The 24,766-nt window shown below is 38.1% G+C and overlaps 1 protein-coding gene across 1 annotated transcript in view; it reads right to left on the bottom strand.

The window, feature by feature from the left end:
• The window catches only part of ltbp1 (latent transforming growth factor beta binding protein 1), a 300,540-nt gene that overhangs the window by 191,211 nt on the left and 84,563 nt on the right, over positions 1–24,766 (bottom strand). The window contains exons 6-8 of the mRNA XM_036130647.1: positions 16,797–17,000; positions 11,140–11,441; positions 4,981–5,083 (exon numbers count right to left, since the gene is read on the bottom strand). Of these exons, the coding sequence (XP_035986540.1) occupies positions 4,981–5,083; positions 11,140–11,441; positions 16,797–17,000 (609 nt within the window). The remainder of the gene's footprint in view (positions 1–4,980; positions 5,084–11,139; positions 11,442–16,796; positions 17,001–24,766) is intronic.

Here is a 24,766-nt window from a genome sequence, read left to right as displayed (position 1 = left end):
TCAAAGTGTTCAATTATTTACCACTTGGATAGAATTCTGAAAACTATCCAGCAGAAAGAAAAATGCGAATTCAGAAATAAGAGCATTTTCTTAGGAACTAAGAAGGAATTGAAACATGTGAGCATACAGTAAGCAATGTTTGCTAGGTGTAGCAATGAACCATAGAGCCTTCTGAAACAAACCTTTGGTTCACATCAGTGTTTTAAATTTTTAAATTGAAGTTGAGAATGGATTAAGATGCAAGTAAAATCAACTACAGACAATCTGCTCCAACTAAAAACTGTTAGGGGAAGAAGTTTTAATCAAACTCCTTTTTTGGTTTCAGGGCTTCATAGTCAACCTTGACTTTAAAGCTTCCATCCATCTTTAAAGAGAGCAGTGTTGAATAGCTAGCTGTTAGATAAAAACACTCACAGGACCTTCCACATCTCCCCTCACAACTTAGTATAACTCTAAAAAAAGAGCCCAGAGGCCGGGGCTGACGCCACATGCTACAATGGCTTTCACTGAATTTCTTCTCTGGAAATAACTCCTGTGGTGAAAGCAATCTGTCTGTTAATATGCAGCAGGTCACACCCTGTTTACCGACTGTTTCAGCACATTTTTATGAGAAACAAAGGTTAAAACAGGCATGTGTTTTGAACCAGAATCACGATCACAATCAGCTTTATTGGCAAAGATTGATTGCACTAACAAGGAATCTTACGTCAGTTTGACAAGCTCATAGCAGAGAGACATCCAACTGGATAATAAGCTGTCTTCCCTTGAGAAGGTGGAACAGTCTAGAAATCCATTTGAGGGATACCTTTTTCAACCCATTAATATTTTGGATTCAAATCAGGTCAGAACGGTTGTGTAATTAATAATAAAAATATTTATTAATGGTTACACCAGTGATTTGTGGCCTATTGTTTCATTGCATTATATTCTCTTTCCTGGTGTGAATTACAATAGACATGCCCACATAAGGAGTTTGATAAAGAAGTTTTTTCAACATATATTATCTTACCACAAATTGTCCAAAAAGATTCCACTCTACGTGCTACCATAGGCAGGAGTTTCATGAAGCGGTGCCATCTCCTTCAGCATATTTGCAATTATTTTGGATCAGGTTACAGTTGATCACTCTTAAACCACAAACACAATTAATGCAGAATTAATAGAAAACTATTTATTGTTATTTGGACATTTTTTGTGTTAATTACATTTTTGCAAACTTTGGTTGTGTTGATGGAGATGGCTAAAAATATGGTCCGGCTCCTTGAGGGATCACTGATCATTTTTTATTATAATCTTTATAATATCTTTCATATGTCTTTTCCAATAAATAGATAAAATCGTTGTCTTTCCTGTATTTATTTCTGTTATCAACTACCACACAGAATATATTTTTTAACACACTAGTATTGAGATTTTATTTTAATTATTTTTTTTCTCTGGTTTTGAAATCCCGCCGAAGTTTAACTGTATAATTTTACACAACTACACACATTTCTTTTTCATGCGCTATACATCAGTTTGTATAAATCAACTATATACAGGTGCATTGAATGAGGCTCGTTGGTCAGACTAAAAACACCTTTTGAAAATAATCACCTCTAAGCAGGAATTGAACCAACTTTTAATTAAGCCCACATCACTGTATTAAATGTTTTTATTGGTTTGATTGTCATATTCTGGTCTGGCTGTCTGAATGTTCCTTCATTCTTTTTCAGCACAATGGTAATCAAGTTCATTCCTTACACTTGTGAGCAGCTCCCATAGACAGCTGCTTTCAGAATGAATAGGAGGCAGCTCAAATCTCATTTTAATCATTTGTTCACAATGCTCATGACATTACAGTCAGATTACACATATTTATTCAGAACCAAAGCAATTTAAACTGAAGTCAAACGGAATGAGATATATACACCCAGTTACATATTTTGCAATATTTTTATTGCAATATTTATTTTGCAATACATATTAATATAATAAACACACACAAATTATACACCTCTCTCTCTCTCTATATATATATATATATATCTATCTATATATATATATATATATATATATATATATATATATATATATATATATATATATATATATGTATGTATGTGTGTGTGTGTGTGTGTGTGTGTATGTATGTATGTTTTTTTTTATTTTTATGAATATTTATTTTCATAGACTATTCATTGCAATCCCTTTTGTCATCAATCAGATCCAACAGGGTAGCTTCCTACTTCATGTGTAAATACATTTACAAATGACACTTTAAACCAGGGGTTTTCAAATTCATTGAATGTGAGCCTCCCCTTGGAATAGCTAAAGATAACCAAGCCCCCACTCCATAAATACAAACCTACCCCACACAGGTCCCTGCAGTAAATGCATCTTCCTTTTGTGTTCCTTGAATGCTTTGTGTTTCAAAAACAACTGATAGCCCAGTACATGTTTTTTTATTGTATTTCTTTTAACAAAGTACATTCATAAAAAAGGCCTATTCATAAAATATCCATCCAAATATTTCCATTTTACAGGCTACTTTTACTGAAACATCAGGAACAGTGGGCCTACTTTTAAAAGTGAACTGTCATTAGAGCAAATTCGTAAATGATTGTTTTCAACAGCAGACAAACTGAACTAAACAGACGCCAATGTCAAACTGAACTCACGTCAACAGGAGACGTCAACTGAAATAATAATAAAAAAGATAACCTGAATTTAACAGATGTCAACATATTCCATATTCCAATCTACTTTTTAGGCTAATTATACACAATTTAGACCTAGTGCTATTTTAACAAACAAGCATTTTATTAGTTGTTATCTCTTATCTGATGTATTTCTGATGTTTGGCACTTTGTTTTACCTCGTGTTAAAGTGCTCTTTAAATAATGATGACATTCATGATGATTATGATCAGAATAAACTTTTGCATCACCTCCCAGAAGCTCGAAAGAAAAGAGACAAAAACATTTTTCACACCTCACTTAGTAACTCCAAGTAACTCAAATATTTTAGTCGAAATATTTTAGGCTAAAATATGAAAATTTTTATTTATTTATTTATTTTTCTTCAATCCCACCATTATGGTTAGTAATTTCATTTTGATTTAATCCATCTAAATGCAGTATTTGCAAACCATACTCTGATTGGATGGAAAAAAAACCTGTCTGTGATTGGCTGGTGGAGTGGACAGTTTTTCAAGTCGCGAGTGCAGAAACAGCCGAGCGAGCGCACAGCTGGTGTTGAGCGTGGAATGAGCACCTATTGAAAACCACTGCTTTAAACTGTACAAAAAACAGATACTCATCAGTGACCATCTGACAATTTTTAAGAGCATGTCACGACAACAGCACTGATCTACATAGGAGCAAAACTATATACAGACAAGTAAGAGCAGAGGTGGCAATAACAGAATTTAAAAATTATATAATATAAACCCCAATGTGGGGGAGAAAAAGGATCAACAAAAAAAAAACAAATAATGCATCTTAAAATCAGAGATTACAAAATCAGAGCAAAAAGAAAAATACTCTATATTATTTTTTTTCCCCATGAGTCATGTCTGTCCAGTAATTTAGGGCCATTTTATTTATTTTTTGGGGGGATTTTTTGCAGCTCTAGTGGCTCGCTTTTTCTGAAAGTAGGCTGACAGGAAGGGGGGTGGAAGAGGGGGAGAGACATGTGGCAAAGGACCGTGGGTCGGATTCGAACCCGGGTCGACCGCGTCGAGGACTAAGGCCTCCGTATATGGGTCGCGCAACCCGCTGCGCCACAAGCGCACCCATATATATATATATATATATATATATATATATATATATATATATATATATATATATATATATATATATATATAAAAATATATATATATAAATATATATATATAAATATATATATATATATATATATATATATATATATATATATATATATATATATATACAAAACAAACAATATATATATACACAAAACAAACAATATATATATATATATATACACACACAAAACAAACAATATATAAATATCCTCCTGTCACATCTTTTAGAAAGCTGGGTGTTTAATGTACTTTTCTCTATTTCCATCCCTGCTACCCATTAGCACACATTGTGTTGATGCCAAAAAAAATTAACTGTAAAGCATGAGGATTATCTATCATACAATCTTTCTTAGGGAAGGTTTGTAATGTCCTTTTATTTGCGCACCCATAAGCGGAGCAAATGTCGGGCATCCTGGGACGTAGCTCTGAAATTTTGCTAACTGTCAATAGAAAATGGAAATTATGTATTAAGTTAAACTATCATTTAATTCAATCAACTGGTCCAATGTAGCCCCTAAAAGGGCGTTTTCAGTCAGCTAATGTATCTGGAAATTGGTTGAGAATTCACCAGATTCAGAGTGTCTGAACACATAAAGTACCATTTTCCTGAATTGAAGTGGAGCCTCCTGCACAACTAGCATGGAGGCCTTGTCTACACAGCGATGAACAAATAAATAATCATAAATGGTTAAGAAAAAATGTGCGTACACATTAGCGGATGCAGCACAACTGAAAAGGCTGCAGTAGGGCCCATTGACGATGATGTGACATTGCCAAAGGAACATGCAAGATCACCGGGCATGTGCAGACAGTATATACAGACAAAGATTTTTCCTCCTAGATACAAAACGTATATATTCATTGTACAGTTTTGACTTAATAATGCTCTGAGTGAGTTGTTTTTTCAACAAATAGCCTGTTTTAGAGTCGGTATACTCTTTTTAGTGATCATCCAATTACTAAATTGTTTGATGTTAATTTCTATATCCAGTTAATCCAGTTAATTTGTTTCAGCCCTAGTTCACCGCAGAACTGCATCAAAAACTAAGTGCTTTCCTTTCTTCTCCAGTTTTCTGTCTTTAAACATAAAAGAGTTAGATTGTGGGCCATTTTCTGCCAAGACACACTGGGAAAACAGATCTTTATCTGGGTTAAACTGTTGTACTTACAAGGTTTATTTGGACACTTCTGGCATTTGTGGAAGCCCCAGGAGGTACCAATGGTTGAACAGCACTGCTCCAGCTTGGTGAGACCCGGTAAAGCCTTTCCACACTAGAGATGCAAAAAATTAAATACTAGTTGATTCTATTTTATTAAGAAAAGCACAAAGTAGTTATGTGTTCTACTTCCTCTCCATCCCCAATCATTTGCAGTCAAACACATGGCTAACCCCACCTCTATAAATAAGACAGACCCTTCTCTTCCACACTTTTCTCCAGTCCTTAATGGCAAAAACAACCTCATAAAATGTGACCTACTCATGACTCTAAGACACACTGCAAAAACGGATTTAAAAAATAAGTAAAATGTTCTTAAAATTTGTGCTTTTGTCCTAGATTTGAGCAGGTAAATAAGATCATCTGCCAATGGAATGAGTATTTTGACCCCTAAAATAAGATAATTAGACATCCTGCACTTGAAATAAGACGATGGAGATGAGTTGTTCCTATTTTAAGTGCAAAAATCTTGTTCCATTGGCAAATCATCTTATTTACCCACTCAGATCAAAGACAGATACACTCATTTAAGGAAAATATTACTTATTTTTAGTTGTGTTTTTGCAGCGCATAGAGACACAACGGAAAGCATTTTATCATCCCATCAACTAGTAAATCTGTTGTTTAGTTGTCTAGGACCTGGCATCGGAATCTTCCAGTGTGCTAACATTAGTTTGACAGCTGTGGAACAGATTTCAATGAAATAATTTTACTGTGCATGGCATGTGGAGGTTAAACAAGCTTTGGTCTGGAAGGCACAGACTCTTTACTGCCATTTGCTTTTAGGTTTTGAATTGATTGATTGTTTGTTTTTTACAGCGGCTCCATTTGGGGGGCCGCCAGAAGAGATCACCTGCCTCAATCTCAACCTAATCAGAGCCCTTTCCTCTATCTCAGCAACTTTCAGCAAATTCTTCTTCACTGCATCTGGGAACCTTCTGTGCTCTTCCTCTTTTCCTTCTCAGCAACAGCTTTATATTTAACACCATCTATGTCCACTATATGTCCACTTCCCTCCTCTGCACATTTAAAAGACATCTCAACTTTGGCTTTCTTACTATGTCTCCAGCCCACTCAACCTCAACCGCACCTTTTTAGTTCCTGTTCGTTTTGGCAACAAGTCGTCCTTTCCTGTCTGTTTGAGAGTTCCACTATGTCCATCCCTACATCCCTCCAACTCTCAGATGTTTCTGGCTTTCCCCACAACTTGCTGATCTGCCCTTAAACAAAACACTTGACTCCAGTTTGCCTCAACCTCTTTCTTAAATGTCGATGAGAGAAAGACTGGTCGTGTAAACGTGTTTTCAGTGGTCATTTTCCACCCACTGCAACCTGCCTGAACTGTCCTGTTTAACTGTACTACACTAAAATAAAATGGTCATTCTGTACTCACCAGCGGTGTTCCCTCTAAGCTGCGTGCATGCGCAATCGTGCACAGCAACTTTATGCTGCGCAGAAAATAAAATCCAAGGGGGGCGCATTGATTAGGAAAGGTATTGAAAGGACGGGGCAGCAAATGATGATCAAGTATGAAAATACAGTTTAATCAAGTAAGGTTAAGTTATGACATTTTTATATTTAAAAATGCTCAACTAAAGCATTATGTGACTATATTCAACAAATGCAAGTAATGATAGGATGGTGTGAGTTATTGAATAACTGATATGTTCATCTTTTTGCAAGCATTGTTCACCCATCCTTCTACAAATGACTTGACATTAACTGTCTTGTGACAACCTCACTTTATATTAATCATATAGGCTATATGTATAATTCCAGCTGAAGTAAAGATAGTGTTATTTAAGTGAAGAAATGTGCAGCAGTCCTAACGGTGTTGGGGGGAAAATAGGTGAACGGAAACTAAAATATATGCATGGAAAGTAGAGCTGGAATTGCCAAAATTTGACACAGAATAAATTATTGCTTTCATTCTGTAAAGTTCTGTTATTAATCTTGTGGGTCTATGACTATGGAACACCTTTAAACTATAACTGAGTGCAACAGTAACATTCCTGACAGTGCAACCTCTGAAAGCCTCTGAAAGATTTTCTGCATCTCCCACGTTATTAAAAAGCTGCCGTTGGCATAAAAACAAAGAGCAGCACAAAGAAATTGTTCAGAACTGAGAATGGTCCCTTGTTGTGTTAGAAAAGCGATGTGTGGCTGAGAATATTGAAATAAATCATCTGACGACCCTAAAGTGCTTTACATTGGTCAATCATGCACACATTCACACCCTGATGGTGGTGAGCTATGTTAGTAACCACAGCTGCCCTGGAGCAGACTGACAGAAGAGAGGCTGCACAACACCACATCCTTGAGTTAAATCTCACTGCAGAAAATGTAAATAATTTAATGGCAATAAAATTGAAACTCTGAAAGATATGCACATCTCTAAGTTGTTCCTTATCGGGACCACTACTCTGAAATGAAAATATGACAAGAATTTTGTCTTTTTCATGTAATCTGGCTAAATCAGTTTTATCTAAACTAAGTGATGTAACAGAAATCATTGCTGTAACTTGATTCTTTTAGTAAGACTTGTAGCTTGATATAATCTCAGGTTTTGGACAGGCGTAATGTAGCCTCAGTGTGCATGATGTTGCTCACAGAGGTCAAGTGAACGCTCAGGGAGTTTGTGTGTTTGATTGATTGATTGATTGATTGATTGCTTTATTCAACAGACTCGTGGTCCACAAAGAGATAAAAAAAACAACAAAAATTAAAAACTAATAGAATAATTAAAAAAATAGAATAAAATAAATGCATAAATAAATCTTATAAAACACTTGCATACCAATGTTTCCACAGAGCCGACTGGAATCTTTGCGCACTGAGGAAGGGATGTGAAAACATTACAATAAGACTATTCAATGAGCTGCCCAAACGACACATAAACCTGTATATCAGATTTCTCACAAGTGCCTGGAATGTTCTGACATGTGCATTACAAAACATCTCTCTTGCACTGCTGAACCTGGGTTTCTTAAGCAGAATTCTCAAAGAATCATTATAAGCAACCTTAAGCTTCTGCATGCTAGCTTTTTTTAAATTAGCTGTATATAAGGATGTACAGTAAGCTTTAAACGGGTTTATTTTTACCTCATCAGTGCACATATGTTTGCTCAGACAGATGAAAAATTAAGGGGAACATTGCTCACCAGCCATATTTAATAATGTATTCTGAACTGACTTTACTTAAAATCGTAATACCTGTTTTGGTTAAAGAGGTAATAAATGTTCTCATGTTCACAGTGATACAATTCCATGATGTTATGGTCCATTGATCTGAGAGCTGGTTATATAGTCAGAGGTGCAAGTGGATCAGGTGAAGGCCAATGAGAACGGGGCGGAGCTGCACAGGTGTGTCAGATGGAGGATCAGACCAGCACTAGTGCCAAGATCATGACAGTCTTGGAAAATTGGAATATCATATCAGACCAATGAAAAAAGGATGTTTTAAGTAAGAATGTCAGGCTTCAGGAAAGTATGTTAATGTCTATGCACTGAATGCTTGGTTGGGCTCCTCTTGCATGAATTACTGCATCAATGCACCGTAGCACAGAGGTCACCAGCCTGTGGTGCTGCATGGCAGTTCAGGAAGGCCAGATTGCTTTGATAGCTGCTTTCAGGTCATCTGCCCAGATATTTTCTACTGGGTTCAGGTCAGGGTGTTGATGACACCCTGTCCCGTCAGCAGTCTTCCCTATGATGGCGCCGGCTATTGACCCAGAGTCAGAGACCGTATAAAGGCTCAGGAAACCTTTGCAGAGTTTTGAGTAGATTAGCTGATTAGAGTGTGACACCATGAGTTTCAAATATTGACACTGAATTATAGGCTTTGAGTTTCTGTATGCCATAATCATTAAAATTACAAGAAAACATTATTGTAATATATCACTCTGTGTGATGTTTCTATATAGTATATGAGTGTTACTTTCTGAGATAACAGGCAAAAAATATTGCACTTTTGCACAATACTCAGATTATGGCATATGTTCAGTTATAACTGAACATATGGCCATTCATTTGTTGTAGCATACATACATACATACATACATACATACATACATACATACATACATACATACATACATACATACATACATACATACATACATACATACATACAGGACTGTCTCAGAAAATTAGAATATTGTGATAAAGTTCTTTATTTTCTGTAATGCAATTAAAAAACATGAAATGTCATACATTCTGGATTCATTACAAATCAACTGAAATATCGCAAGCCTTTTATTGTTTTAATATCGCTGATTATGGCGTACAGCTGAAGAAAACTCAAAAATCCTATCTCAAAATATTAGAATATCGTGAAAAAGTATACTAGTATGCTATTCAACTAATCACTTGAATCGTCTAATTAACTCGAAACACCTGCAAGGGTTTCCTGAGCCTTGAAAAACACTCAGCTTGGTTCAGTAAACTAAATCACAAGTATGGGGAAGACTGCTGATCTGACTGCTGTCCAGAAGACCATCATTGACACCCTCCATCAGGAGGGTAAGACACAAAAAGAAATTTCTCAAAGAGCAGGGTGTTCACAGAGTGCAGTTTCAAAGCACATTCACAAAAAGTGTGTTGGAAGGGGGGAATGTGGCAGGAAACGCTGCATAACCAAGAGAGGTGACCGCAGCCTTAACAGCATTGTGAAGAAGAGCCGCTTCCAGAATTTGAGAGAGCTTCAAAGACAGTGGACTGAAGCTGGAGTCCAGGTATCAAACGCCACTGTTCACAGACGTGTCCGGGAAATGGGCTACAATAGCCGTATTCCCATGGTCAAGCCACTTCTGAACTCAAGACAACGGAAGAAGCGTCTGACTTGGGCTATGGAAAAGAAGCACTGGACAGTTGCAGAGTGGTCCAAAGTCCTCTTTTCAGACGAAAGCAAGTTTTGTACGTCATTTGGTAGTCAAGGCGCCAGAGTCTGAAGAAAGGCTGGAGAGGCGCAAAATCCAAGTTGCTTGAAATCCAGTGTGAAGTTCCCACAGTCAACTATGGTTTGGGGAGCCATGTCAGCTGCTGGTGTTGGTCCACTGTGTTTCATCAAGTCCAAAGTAAATGCAGCTGTGTACCAAGAGATTTTAGAGCCCTACATGCTTCCATCTGCTGAAAAGCTCTATGGAGATGATGATTTCATTTTCCAGCATGATCTGGCACCTGCCCACAGTGCCAAAACCACCAGTAACTGGTGTACTGACCATGGCATTACTGTCCTTGATTGGCCTGCCAATTCCCCTGACCTGAACCCCATAGAGAATCTGTGGGCTATTGTGAAGAAGAAGCTGAAAGACACCAGAGCCAACAATGCAAATGAGCTAAAGGCCGCTATTGAAGCATCCTGGGCATCCATAACACCTCAGCAATGCCACAGGCTGATTGCCTCCATGCCACGCCGCATTGATGCAGTGATCTGTGCAAAAGGATTCCCAACCAAGTACTGAGTGCATTAATGGACATTTTCAAATGTTTGATTTTGTTTTGCTGTTATAAATTTTATTTTTTACTTGGTCTGAGGAAATATTCTAATATTTTGAGATAGGATTTTTGAGTTTTCTTCAGCTGTACGCCATAATCAGCGATATTAAAACAATAAAAGGCTTGCGATATTTCAGTTGATTTGTAATGAATCCAGAATGTATGACATTTGATGTTTTTTAATTGTATTACAGAAAAAAAAGAACTTTATCACAATATTCTAATTTTCTGAGACAGTCCTGTACATACATACATACATACATACATACATAGTATGTATGTATGTATGTATATATGTATGTATGTATGTATATATATATATGTATGTATGTATGTATGTATGTATATATGTATGTATGTATATATGTATGTATGTATGTATATATGTATATATGTATGTATGTATGTATGTATGTATGTATGTATATATGTATGTATGTATGTATGTATGTATTACATACATATATACATACATACATACATACATACATACATACATACATACATACATACATACATACATACATACATACATACATACACAAAGTGAAAATCAGGCTGCGCTGAAAAATGTGCTCAGATGATAACTCACAGTACTGATCTCTGACAATGTACCTGACCGGCTGCTGTTTCCTGGAAGCAGCGACCCAGTGTGTTCTTGGAGGTAACGGGCTGGTAATCGGGAACCTTGTAGCCATGCTGGTTGGGATAGACTACGTTGTACCCATACTGCTGAATCTTCTGGCTGCTTTCAGAATGGTGATAGATGTAGCTGCTGGATGAGGAAGAGCCTGAGTGGGACCCTTGTTGCTGATGCCCGTTGTTGCCGTAACTGTCAAGCTGAGACACTTGGTGAACCTGAACCGAGGCTTCTGGAGGGTGTTTGATGTGGATGTTAACAATGCCTGGGTTGAACACTGGTAGCAGAAAGGAGATGGATGTTAGTTTTTGCAGTATAGGAATGTAGGAAAAGTACAGGGCAAACGTACACTTAAAATGACAATACACATGTTTTCACATACTTACATCTGTCAAACTCATCGGAATTTTAGATATGTCTTTAATACAATGGTTCCTGTTCATGTATGTTTTATGGATATAAAACTGTTGTAAGAAGAAATTCAAATTGTTGCGACCTACAGCAGCAAAAAAAAGCACACCCACTGCAGAGCGATTCTTTTCAGCATTGTTCTATATTCAAATGCCCCAACTTCTAAAAAAGAAACAGCTGTTAACTGACAGGTGGCATTTGAGGTACAGCTTCAAGGAGCTACCACTGTAGCACCACTGGCCTTTAGTGATTGTTAATGGGGAATTATTTAATTTATACCAATGCTTTCGGATCCATTTTCAAATCCATGTAAGAAAGCAAAATGAAGACAGCCCAGCACCAACTCTGTTTTAATACGTATGTTTTAGAGGTAAGGGCTGGTTTATTTTGAGATTTGAATCTTAACACTTCTTATTTTAGCATGGACTGATAATATACAACTACAATGAATTGTAAAAATAAGAACTGGTGAATTTTGCTCTGAATTAAAAAACTGAGCGTTAAATCCCCATTATCTCTCCTCCCTTTGCCTGAAATGTTGATAATGCTCCCAGTGAGGTTGAGATGTAAGTCATTGACCTGCAGTCTGACACACTACTGAGAGAGCACTTTATATCTTCTCACTGCTTGATTTTATGCTTTCTCTCAAAGAGAAGAACTTTTCCCACATGTGGAGAAATGCTCAGAAGATTCTAGTCCTCTTTGGATCTACTCATGTATGTGAACAGCCATTTTCAGTAAAGTTCAACAAATCCAGATACAGATCATCTATCACTTTTGATCACCTTGCAGCTTTTATTCACATATGCACCTCAGACTGGATATAGACATGAAAACATTTTCATGATTGGTTTGTGAAGGTTATCATGTTTAAAATAAAATGTATCTATGATGTAATGATGTTGTTTTTACTGTTTAAAAAGGTGGATTACCCCCCTGGGTTGGGGGTCAGTATCTTGTTCATGACTGAAGGTAGGATGGAACGAGAGTAGGACAGACGGATCGGGGCTTCATTGCAGTGATGCAGGCACTGCTCCAGTCTGTTGTGGTGAAGAAAGTGCTGAGCTAAAAAGCGAAGCTCTCAATTTTACTGATCTGTCTATGTTCCGACCCTCATGTATGGTTATTAGTATGGTTCACAACTGAAGGAATGAAGAATGAGATTTCGTATACAAGTGCCTGGAATGGGGTTCCTCTTAGAGACAGAGTGATGAGTTCTGTGATCTGGGGTAGAGCCACTGCTTCTCTGGATCAAAAGAAGCCAGCTAAATGGTAAATGGACTGAACTTATGTATCGCTTTTCCACTCATACTGACTACTCAAAGTGCTGTGGTTGTTGGGGCATCTAATCAGGATGCCCCCTTCATGCCTCTTTTGGGGTTTTTCCAGGTGTGTCTCACTGGAAGGACACCCCGGGGAAGACCCAGAATTTGCTTGGAGGGACTATTTAGCCCCTTTTATACTGGCTCGGTTTGGCCAGGCTCTACTCAGCTCTGCCCACTTGCAAGCATTACAGCAGCTCTTTTTTCATCTCCTGATTAGAAGAGAGGTATCCAGGCAGAGTTATGCCAGGATCTTGTTGAAGGCTAAAAACCTTGTTGGTTTTCTGAAAATCTCAAAAGGATATTTAACTAAATATGAGCTGGGGTGTTTGTATTGAGCACATATTTATAAATTTGAACTTTTACAAATTTTAGATACCAATAAACGATTCAAGTTTATTCCCTCAATTGTCCTGTTTAAAATTAATTGAAGATGTATTTTGTAATATCCTACCACTGTAATAAATTAAATAAATAAAGAATGGCTTAAATGTATGTCCAAAAACCCAAAAAGACTTTGACATTTACACAATCAGTGGATGTGAATGATGAACGTATATAAGCCTCTTATCAGCTCTCTAAGTGGTACATTACCTAAAGTTTGAGAGATTTTACAGCTTTCTCAAACTCAAAAGTTAAACATAAGGCATGCCCTAAGTTTACCTGCATTACTGTACAATTGATATTTTCTCCATTTAAAAAGTATTCCAACAGGCTCACGAGTCTGTGTTTATGAGTGAATGATTCTGTTTTTAAGTGAACAACAAAGATGTATTGTAATTCACTAAGACGTCATTTAGTAATCCTCCTTTTGAGGTGAACGAAAGATTTCTAATGGGTTGTTATGAACGAACTTTGGATAGTTCATGGAGAAGGAGCTTAGGCATTTCCATGCAAGCCGTGCACTCAGTGTCTGCTAAGTGTCTGTGTGTACACGCAGCAGGGCTTTGAGAGAACCTGCAGTATGGTCGTAGTTTTGCCTACATGTCTCCCCCTTATTCAGACATTATTATGCTGCCTTCAGATTCACTTCAAATGTAAGGATATTACTTGAAGACTGAAACTCCAACACTAAAAACTACCAGGTTGGGGCGTGGCAGTGGCACGAGGGCAGAAAAATGGAACCCATGTACGAAGGCCTCAGTCCTCGACATGGGTGTCACAGGTAGGAGTCTGGACCCAGAGAGCTTTGCCACATGTCATTCCCCTTCTCCCTTCACCCATTTCCTGTCTGAAACTAGACCACTAGAGCCACAAAAGTAAATATACAGTCAGGTAACTCTGAGGGGTATTTTACTACCAATACTTTGTTGCTGTTTATTTTCGATGGGTGAGAGGTGGTGCAGAGAAACTGCAGTTTTGTTTTCCTCTTTGCAACAATCCCACACAGAAGTAGCTGAAAGAACAACAGAGCATTTCATTTACATGATTAAAGATGCTGTCAGACAAAGTGCTTAAACTGAAAGACGACTTCAGCCTTGTCCACAAGTAGCTGGATATCTGAGAAAACAAACGTTACAGATTTGTATGCCTTTTTGGCCTTTTGTCCACACACATTACTTAAAACAAATAGTCCTGAAAATTCTGGTCAAAGTGGAGATTTGCCAAAATGTTGCTTTTGTGTTTGCGTGTGTTCCCGACAAAACAAGAATTTAGGCTCCCGTGCATTAAAGTCTGCGACAAACAATGTGGAGCTGATGTTACATGTGAGACCATTGTTACTGACTTGGTCATGTAGTGGGGGAAAAGGGAATGCTACCAGAGAGGTGAAGAAGAAAGAGCACTTGGAGGTAAGTTGGTTTACAACCTAACAATATTCAGGGAACTTGTGGCTGTTTGGTAGGGTTCTGATTGGCTGGCATAGGTTTTAGCTTTGCGGTACTCTGCCCCCTTTGCGTTTAGAATGTTTAAAATAGCACTCAGAGGCATATTTGTGTGGGTTTGTGTGGATGAAAAAGTTTCTGAAAATTATCCCGCGTGTACAATATTTTTTAAAACAATGTGGGGGAGATATTTGTTTTTGTTAAGACCCGGCTATATGTGTACAAGGTTTCAGTTAAAAAAGGAACATTGTGAAGGGTTAACTCTCTTTTGAGCAAAATTATTTAAGGAAAGAAATAATTAAAACAACAATGAATTGCTTAACCTGAATTTATATTATTTTATGGTTGCAGAGTTGTAAAAAAATGTGTGATGAGTGGTTGTTATGTCCAGGACAACTTCAACTTTCAGTTTTTAGCTGTAAATCAGTACTGTGGGTTTTCGACTGTGCAATAACAACTCAAAAGGAGAGGAAGAAAAAAATGGGCAAATCCCATCTGCACTAACATGACGTATAAAAAGGGTTAAAATAGCCACAGTTGCAAACATAGTCTAAAAGAAATTTTTAAATGCTTTTTTTCAGTTGATGAAATAAATAAAATATGCAAATATGAGCACCTGTGTTGGATATTCAGCCCTCGCGACATATAATTTATGTGAGCAAAGACACCAGGAGTGAATAAAATGGATGTTAGGCAATGAGATAATCTATACCCTTTGGGTGAAACATGTCATGAACTATTTTCAAGACTTGTATTCAGACCAAATATCATAAATTAATGAGACCTATTTCAAGTTAGCTTTCTGAACTTGTGCGAACAGAAATCCATCCATTTAAACCGGGCTTAAGTGAGTTTAGGACTAGTTCGTGCATATTGCAATTTTTCTCACATCATAGTGTAAACTGCCTGCTATGTTTTCCTCTGTTTAACAGAATATTACATTTCTTATCTGATTATCATTAATCTCTTAGATGCTAGGGTACATGCCTTATCTAATCCAAGATTTTGCAGTACAATCATGCATATTAGATGATTGTATTTTCTCGCGTCATTGTGTAAATTGGCAGCTGTTTTCCCTCTGTTTAACTTAAATAACTTTAATCTTACTTGAATATGCTATCGTATATTATCACTAATTGTGCAATGCTTACGTTTTTATTTTATTTTGGCCTTTTTGATAAATTCATTCTCTGTTGCTTTAGAACTAACTTTAGATAAGATTAGCTTGTTTTTCATTACTGATTCTGTGTGTATTTGTGTCGTCCCTGAATTTTCCCATTGTCAAACAATAAAGGAATTCCTTATCTTCTTATCTTCTTGTTAAACATAACTTACACAACTCTGTCTTCATTATTATGCCATACGTTAAGGTAATACACAACAAAGGTAACCAGGTTGAATAACTATCCAGTCACATTAAATCCAATTCAACACAATTTATTCAAATCCTGTTGTGATCCACATGTTCAAATATGGCATATTCAGATTCCCGTGCAATTAGCAGTTCCCTACAGGTAGGAGAGATGGCAATGGTCAACATGCATCTTTATTACATGTAAGGAAAGTGTGACAAAGTGAATAAATAGAGCTACATCCAGATAATTAATTGTTTTTTCTATACTACACATAGTAAAACAGAAAAACATGACAACAGATATTCTAAAACTGTGCAAGGAATCTGAACATAGAAAAACAAGATTAAATTTGACCCAATTAAACAAAAATATTACAAATAATTTCGACAATATCAATTATTTGATAATCTATTTGACATTAAATATCAAACGTTTTTAAACCCTGATTTTTTTTATCCAGGCATCCCCACTACCTGACAAAATCATAATGTCAAGAGCAATCTGAAAGTGTTATTTACTTAAATTATCTTTTTGTTCTGTTTATTTTCTAGTTAGCAAAGGGCTTTGGTCACTGCATCAATCCTACACTTTACACAGCTGATCTGCTCCAATCAGAGGTACACACTAAAACTGTAAAAATCTTTGTTTCACAGTTATGGAAGAATGGTTTGTGATTCAAAAGCTAAAATAATTGATGATGAGTGATGAGTGATTTACTCACCAGGAGTCTGTCCATGGCTGTATGTAAGTGGTAGGGTATGTGTAGAGAGAATCTGCGCCTGGCCATGGGCTACAGATGACTGGTGCTGCTGGTGTCCGTTGTGAATGGGCATTTGGCAAAACTTGCCAGCAAAGTTTGGAGGACACTGGCACTTGTCCCTGGCACTACATTTACCACCATTAATACACGGCAGGTGACACACCACTGAGAAGACAATAAAAGAAAGTAGAACATTTTAGTGCAGTAAAAAAGAGCCAATAGAGAACAGCTTTTTAATATTGACCATTAGCAGGTTAGGTATGTTTTCACAGTTGTATCTGAACTGACGTGATGCTGCCTGTTAATCAAACCTGGATCGTCAGAAACTCACCAATCAGCAATTGCAATTTGTCCCAAAGTGAATGCATTGCAGTCAGAGGGATTCCGTTAAAAAACATTGGTAAAAATAGTTAAATGTTGTCAGTGGTGAAAGTAGAATTCAGACACGTGTTATCCCGTACCTTTAGAGCACAGGTGTCAAACTCAAGGCCCGCGGGCCGAATCCGGTCCATCAAGGTAAATAATCCGGCCCTCAAGAGCCAAAAAAAAATAGGCACATCATGTCATAAAGTAGAGGCATATATCCTTTTAAAGTGTATAAATTGGCTAAATCTGTGCCTCCTGTAAGTTTAACTCACCCCAATATCAACTTTCGTTGCAGATAAACTGTATAAACTGTCTTGTCAGAATTTAGATGCAGGAAATTTAAAGTCATCCAGCTTTTAATGTCATCAAGACATGACTGCAGTCGAAGTAATTGATTGGATTCATCAGGATTTATTGATAAATATAGCTTCATCAGTGTCATCAGCATAACAGTGGAAATAATCCCATGCTGTCTGATAATTTTGCCAATCGGAAGCATATATATATAGTAAAGAGAATTGGTCCAAGGACTGAACCCTGTGGTACTCCACAGGTGACCCTAGAGTTTGAGGAAGATTTATTATTAACATGAACAAACTGGAATCTGTCCTACAGATAAGATTTAAACCAGCCTAATGCTTTCCCCTTAATCCGTATAGTATGCTCAAGTCTTTGTAGGAGAATATTGTGATCAACTGTATCAAATGCAGCACTGAGATCTAACAGGACAAGTACAGACACAAGTTCATTATCTGAGGCCATGAGAATATCATTAGTGACCTTCACCAGAGCTGTTTTAGTGCTATTATGAGCTCTGAAGCCTGACAGAAACTCCTCAAGTAGGTCATTACTTTGTAAATTTTCACAAAGTTGATTATCAACTACTTTCTCAAGAATTTTAGATAAGAAAAGAAGATTAGATATAGGTCTGTAGTTTACTAACTTATCTTGATCAAGAGAAGGTTTCTTAAGTAAAGGTTTAATAACAGCTACTTTAAAAACCTGTGGTACATATCCATTTACTAGGGATAGATTAATCATGTCCAAAATAGGGCCACTGATCAAAGGGAATATGTCCTTAAACAACTTGGTTGGGATTGGGTCTAACATACAGGTAGAAGGTTTAGATGAAGCTAAAATTTTAGATAGCTCAGAAAGCTCTACTGCTTCTAAACAGTTCAAACACTGTGCAGGTTCTAAAGATTCCTCCAACGCTGCCTCACTTACTGAGGATGAGGTAATTATGTTTGGGAGGGTGCCAATCATTTTATTTTTAATGGAATCAATTTTATTAATGAAGAATCCCATAAAGTCGTTACTGCTAAGAGCTAAGGGAATGGATGGATCAACAGAGCTGTGGCTCTGGGTAAATTTGCCAACTGTACTAAAGAGAAATCTAGGATTATTTTTATTCTCTTCAATTAATGATGAAAAATATGCTGCTCTAACTCTGCGAAGGGTCTTGTTATACAACAATAGACTGTCCCTCCAGATTTTGTAGGATTCTTCTTGGTGTGTGTAGAGCGCCATTTTCTCTCCAATTTCCTGACATTGTGCTTCAAGGAATGCAGCTCTGAATTAAACCAGGGAACCAGCTTCCTGTGAATAATCACCTTCTTTTTCAAGGGAGCTACATTGTCCAATGCAGAACGCAATGAGGAAGTGACATTGTTAGCAAAGGTATCGATTTGTGAATGGGAAGAAACAGCATTGCTGCCATCTACAGGGCATTTCTGCAATACTAAGGATATTAAAAAGGGGACAGACTCTTTAAGTTTTGATACAGCATTATCCGATAAAGATCTACTATAATGGAACCCTCTTTTGGGGGTGGAGAACTCAGTTAGATTAAACTCAAATGTTATTAAAAAATGATCAGACAGGACAAGGTTGTGAGAGAATACTGTTAATTATTCACAATCAATGCCATATGTCAGCACCAGGTCTAAAGTATGGAGCCGAGAGTGCGTCGGTTTATTAATGCAGAAGTGGCTTCTATACGATTCGTTAGTTGGAATGTGAGGGGTTTAAATGGGCCCGTTAAGAGAGCCAGGATATTTAACCATCTAAAGTTTTTAAAATGTGATATTGCATTTCTACAGGAAACCCACCTATTGTTAAAAGAGATGGGTAGGTAATGTGTTTCATTCAAATCTTAATTCTAAAATTTGTGGAACAGCTATATTAATCCATAACAAAATTCAGTTTAATGCTACTGCTATTGTTTCCTATCCACAGGGACGATTTGTGATGGTTTCAGGGCTCCTTTATCACAAGCCTGTAGTTCTAGTAAATATCTACGCCCAGGCGCACTGGAAGCTGTTTCAAGTGAGGGGGACTGATGGCTGGGTTGGAAAACACGTGACGTCATTATGTTGAGGCCTGTGGCTGACGTTAGGGTCACCCGCGCGTGAACGGGGGCGTAATGCAGACGCTGTCTGGTGAACATTATTGCACACTGATTGCACGAAGCGCATCGACTCTGCTTTTCCCGGCCTTGTCTAGTGATCGCCACCTCCCCTCCGCCACTATTTAAGTAGAACAATGACTAGAGCAGAATAAAGTTGTATTTACCGGAGATGAAGTGTGGACTGCAAATTCTGTCGTGGTATGATGGCTCCCACAGTCCATTGGGAGTGTCTGCCTGCGCTCTTTTCATTGAAATTGTGATGATTAGCTATGGTTGAATCCAATGTTAGCCAGACACGGAGCTGATGCTTAACGGATTTATTTAGGGAATGATGGGTCATGCAGGCAAAACAATCCACAGAGGTTCTGAGCAGTCATCCAGGTATAAAACAAAGCTAAGGCAGACTCAAAAAACAGGTCAGGTCGGAACGTGCAACAGACAGGTAACTTAACGGGAAAAACTGAGGCTGGAGTGCTCTTACCATGAGTTTGAGAGACGAGAACAGAAGAGATATTCCGGCAACCAACAGAAAACAAAGGCGGGCTTAAATAGGCGACAGAACAGGAGAGCAGGGCGGGACTAATTAACAAAAACAGGTAGAGGTGATAAAAGGAGCACACTGACTGAGACAAAAAACCTAAGGTAGAAAACAAGACTAAACAGACACGAGCTGAAATAAAAGCTAATGACAAAGGCCAGGTAACTAAAACAGGCTAAGCATAAAAGTAATGACAATAACAAGGTAAACCAAAACATTACACCAACTAAACGAGGATCCAGACAAGACAGAACTCAAAAACAACCAGACAATCAAAGACAGGAGAGAGGAGGAAAACTAAAACTAATAACATAAACCAGAACTAAACTCGGAATATTACAGAAATTATCCATTTCTTTCTTCTGTCTTCGTCCTTCGGTAAACAACAGAAACATACATCCGATGATTTGGAATGCCTCTGTGTGCAACCGGGAGCACAACAAGTCATAAGCATTGTTTAGATTCCAAAAATAAACGAACTAAAAGTACGCTCTAAATCACCCGTTGTGTCATGTTAGTAGACGAGAGCAGTACTGTTTTTGCCTACGCGCGGGACCCGGATGTAGCGTTGATGTCACGCGTGAACTGGTCTATTATGTTACTCCACAGCCCCCGTAAAGCCCTTTGATATTGTATCTGTTTGTAATTATTATTGTTCTATATTGTTCTTGTATGTTCTTTTTTGCAAAAAAAAAAAAAAAACTCCACAGCCCCCCACCATGGGAGGCTGGTGCTATGACGAGGGAGGCTGCAGCCCCCGCAGCACCCTCCTTCCCGCGTCTATGTCTACGCCCCGAATTGGGACGATGAAACATTTATGGGTAAAATCATATCACCAATCCCAGATCTGAATTCACAACAGTTGATTTTCGGTGGGGACTTAAACTGTGTGATGAATCCAACACTTGACCACTTGAGTTCTAAAACTACAAACCTCTCTAAAAAGGCCAAACTATTATCAGTTTTTATGGACCAGATAGGAGGTGTTGACCCCTGGCGTTTTCTATTTCCACAAAGTAAGTCCTTCTCTTTCTTTTCAAATGTACATCACCCATACAGCAGAATAGACTATTTTTTCATTGACCAGAACCTTCTCCCCTATCTAATCTAATCTATCCTTAATCAAAAAAGTTGAATATTCATCTATAGTAGAATCAGATCATGCCCCTGTATTACTTGATCTTGCATTCCCTCTCTATCAGTTGCAACACTCCCCCTGGAAATTAGACAGAAACCTCTTGGCTGACGAGAGCTTTTGTGAAATGATATCCCAAAAAATAGAGGACTTTATAAATTTCAACAAAAAACATGATATCTCTCCTTCTGTCCTGTGGGAAACATTAAAAGCGGTGATTAGGGGTGAGATCATAGCGTACTCAGCTAAAATAAACAGGATGAAAAGAAATAAGCTAGAGGAGCTTATTAAAGCAATATCTATGGTTGATGCTCAATACTCTGTCTCCCCTTCCCCCACGCTCTATAAGAGGAAGCTGGACCTCCAAAAACATTATAATTTACTATCAACTGAAAAAACAGAACGTCTCCTATTAAAATCACGAGGGCATGTTTACGAGCACAGTGACAAGGCTGGACGTATATTAGCACATCAACTCAAGTGCCGCTCAGCCTCTTAACAAATCCCGCAAATTCACAAAGAGGATGGCACCCTAACTATTGATCCAGACGAAATTAAGGACACATTTGCCTCATTTTACTCGAATCTGTGTACTTCAGTGATGACAAATAATTGTTCCGACATGGAACATTTCTTCAATGACCTCCAGGCTCCTTCGGTACCAACGGTTCACAGGACTGAATCCGAACTGCCATTAAACTGCAAGGAAATCATTACCGCAATAAAAGCAATGTAGAGTGGCAAGGCACCAGGCCCAGATGGATATCATAAAGAGTTCTTTAAAAAGTTCTCTAATAAACTATCAACAATTTTACTTGATTGTCTGACGGATGCTTCAGTCAGACATTGAGTGAAGCATCAATTACCCTCCTATTTAAGCCAGGTAAAGATTCAATTCAATTCAATTCAATTTTATTTATATAGCACCAATTCATGAAACATGTCATCTCGAGGCACTTTACAAAGTCAAAATCAGTCAGATTATACAGATTGGTCAAAAATTTCCTATATAAGGGAACCAGTTGATTGCTTCAAAGTCCCGACAAGCAGCATTCACTTCTGGAGAAGTGTAGAGTTACAGGTAGAGTCGTCTGCATTGTCCATGGCTTTGCAGCAATCCCTCATACTGAGCAAGCATGAAGCGACAGTGGGAAGAAAAACCACCCATTAGTGGGAAGGAAAAACTTCCAGCAGAACCAGGCTCAGTGTGAACGCTCATCTGCCTCGACCAACTGGGGGTTAGAGAAGACAGAGCAGAGACACAACAAGAGAGACAAAAAGGCACAGAAACACACATTGATCTAGTAATCTGTTCTACATTAGATGGTAGTAGCGGGTGAGCCGTCTTCTCTGGATGATGTCACAGTTAACAGAACGTCAGACCAGGTGTGCCTACTATGAAGATAAAAGAGAGAGAACAGAAAGTTAAAGCAGAAATGACGACACGCAATGCATAATTGAAGAACAGTAGAACTCTATAGAGTGAGAAAATTAGACCCTGATGTCCTCCAGTAGCCTAAGCCTATAGCAGCATAACTATAGAGGTAGCTCAGAGTAACATGAGCCACTCTAATTATAAGCTTTGTCAAAAAGGAACGTTTTAAGATTAGTCTTAAAAGTAGACAAGGTGTCAGCCTCACGGACCAAAACTGGGAGTTGGTTCCACAGGAGAGGAGCCTGATAGCTAAAGGATCTGCCTCCCATTCTACTTTTAGAGACTCTAGGAACCACCAGCAGACCTGCAGTCTGAGAGCGAAGTGCTCTGTTAGGAACATACGGGGTAATCAGAGCTCTGATATATGATGGAGCTTGATTATTAAGGGCTTTATACGTTAGAAGGAGAATTTTAAATTCCATTCTTGATTTAACAGGAAGCCAATGAAGGGAAGCTAAAATTGGAGGAATATGATCCCTCTTGTTGAAGATAGCAAAGAATGTGGCTCTTACCGACCCATCTCCCTCCTAAACTGTGATGTGAAGATCTTGGCCAAAGCCCTTGCATTACGCCTTGAAACAACAATCTCTGCTGACCAAACTGGTTTTATTTCAGGCCGCCATTCATTTACAAATATCCATCAGCTCCTAAATGTTATCCACTCTCCTGCATCCAGTGCGGTTCCTGAAGTGGTTATCTCGCTGGACGCAGAGAAAGCTTTTGATCGGGTAGAATGGGGATATTTATTTGCATGTTTAAAGAAATTTGGATATGGCCCCAATTTTGTCTCATGGATTAAACTTTTGTATACCTCTCCCAAAGCCTGTGGAATCACAAATGGTAAACGCTCACGGTACTTTCATGGTACGGTTGTTTGCCTTGGCCATAGAGCCCCTGTCTATTATTCTCAAAACATCACCATCCATTACTGGGATCACTAGGAAGGGTAGAGAGTTTAGGGTATCTCTTTATGCAGATGATTTGCTAATGTATGTATCTGACCCTGTTTTATGTGCTCCTATCCACACCCTGAGCAGGTTTGGCACCCTCTCTGGGTACAAACTGAACTTCAGTAAAAGTGAATGTTATCCTATAAATGACTTGGCTCTTCAATTCAATTCAATTCAATTTATTTATATAGCGCCAAATCATGAAACATGTCATCTCAAGGCACTTTACAAAATCAAGTTCAATCATATTATACAGATTGGGTCAGATTATACAGATTGGTCAAAAATGTCCTATATAAGGAAACCAGTTGATTGCTTCAAAGTCCCGACAAGCAGCATTCACTCCTGGGGAACCGTAGAGCCACAGGGAGAGTCGTCTGCATTGTACATGGCTTTGCTGCAATCCCTCATACTGAGCAAGCATGAAGCGACAGTGGGAAGAAAAACTCCCCATTAACGGGAAGGAAAACCTCCGGCAGAACCGGGCTCAGTATGAATGGTCATCTGCCTCGACCGACTGGGGTTTGTATACCTCTCCCAAAGCTCTCTTCAAATACAAGATGGTGCCCTGCCGTTCCATCTGTCTAAAAATGGCTTTAAATACCTGGGCATTAATATTACAAGGGATATGCAGAATCTTTACCAGGAAAATTTCTATCAGTTATTCGAGAAAATTTAATTAGATTTGAAAAAATTGAAATTACTTCACTTATCCTTGGCAGGGAAAGTGAACTGTATCAAAATGAACGTGCTCCCCAGGTTTCTTTACATGTTTCAATGTATCCCACTTTATCTCCCTAAGTCCTTTTTTAAGTCTATTGATAAGGCTCTAATTTCATTCATATGGAACGGGAAGAAGCCTAGCATATGGTTAGAACTGTTACAGAGGCCTAAAAACCAAGGTGGCACAGCCCTTCCAAATCTATGTCACTACTACTGGGCCTCAAATGTTCAAAAAATCATGTACTGGCTCCACACTTCCGATGCGGACTGGTGCCACTTTGAAGCTGTATCTTGCATCTCCTCTTCTCAGAGCCCTGGTTCCAGCCTTCCCCTCCCTTTCTCACAATACACTAACAATCCTATAGTCATAAACA

This window comes from Fundulus heteroclitus, unplaced genomic scaffold (genome assembly GCF_011125445.2).
Source record: "Fundulus heteroclitus isolate FHET01 unplaced genomic scaffold, MU-UCD_Fhet_4.1 scaffold_37, whole genome shotgun sequence".
NCBI classification, from domain to species: domain Eukaryota; kingdom Metazoa; phylum Chordata; class Actinopteri; order Cyprinodontiformes; family Fundulidae; genus Fundulus; species Fundulus heteroclitus.
This window is presented reverse-complemented; position numbering and strand designations above follow the sequence as displayed.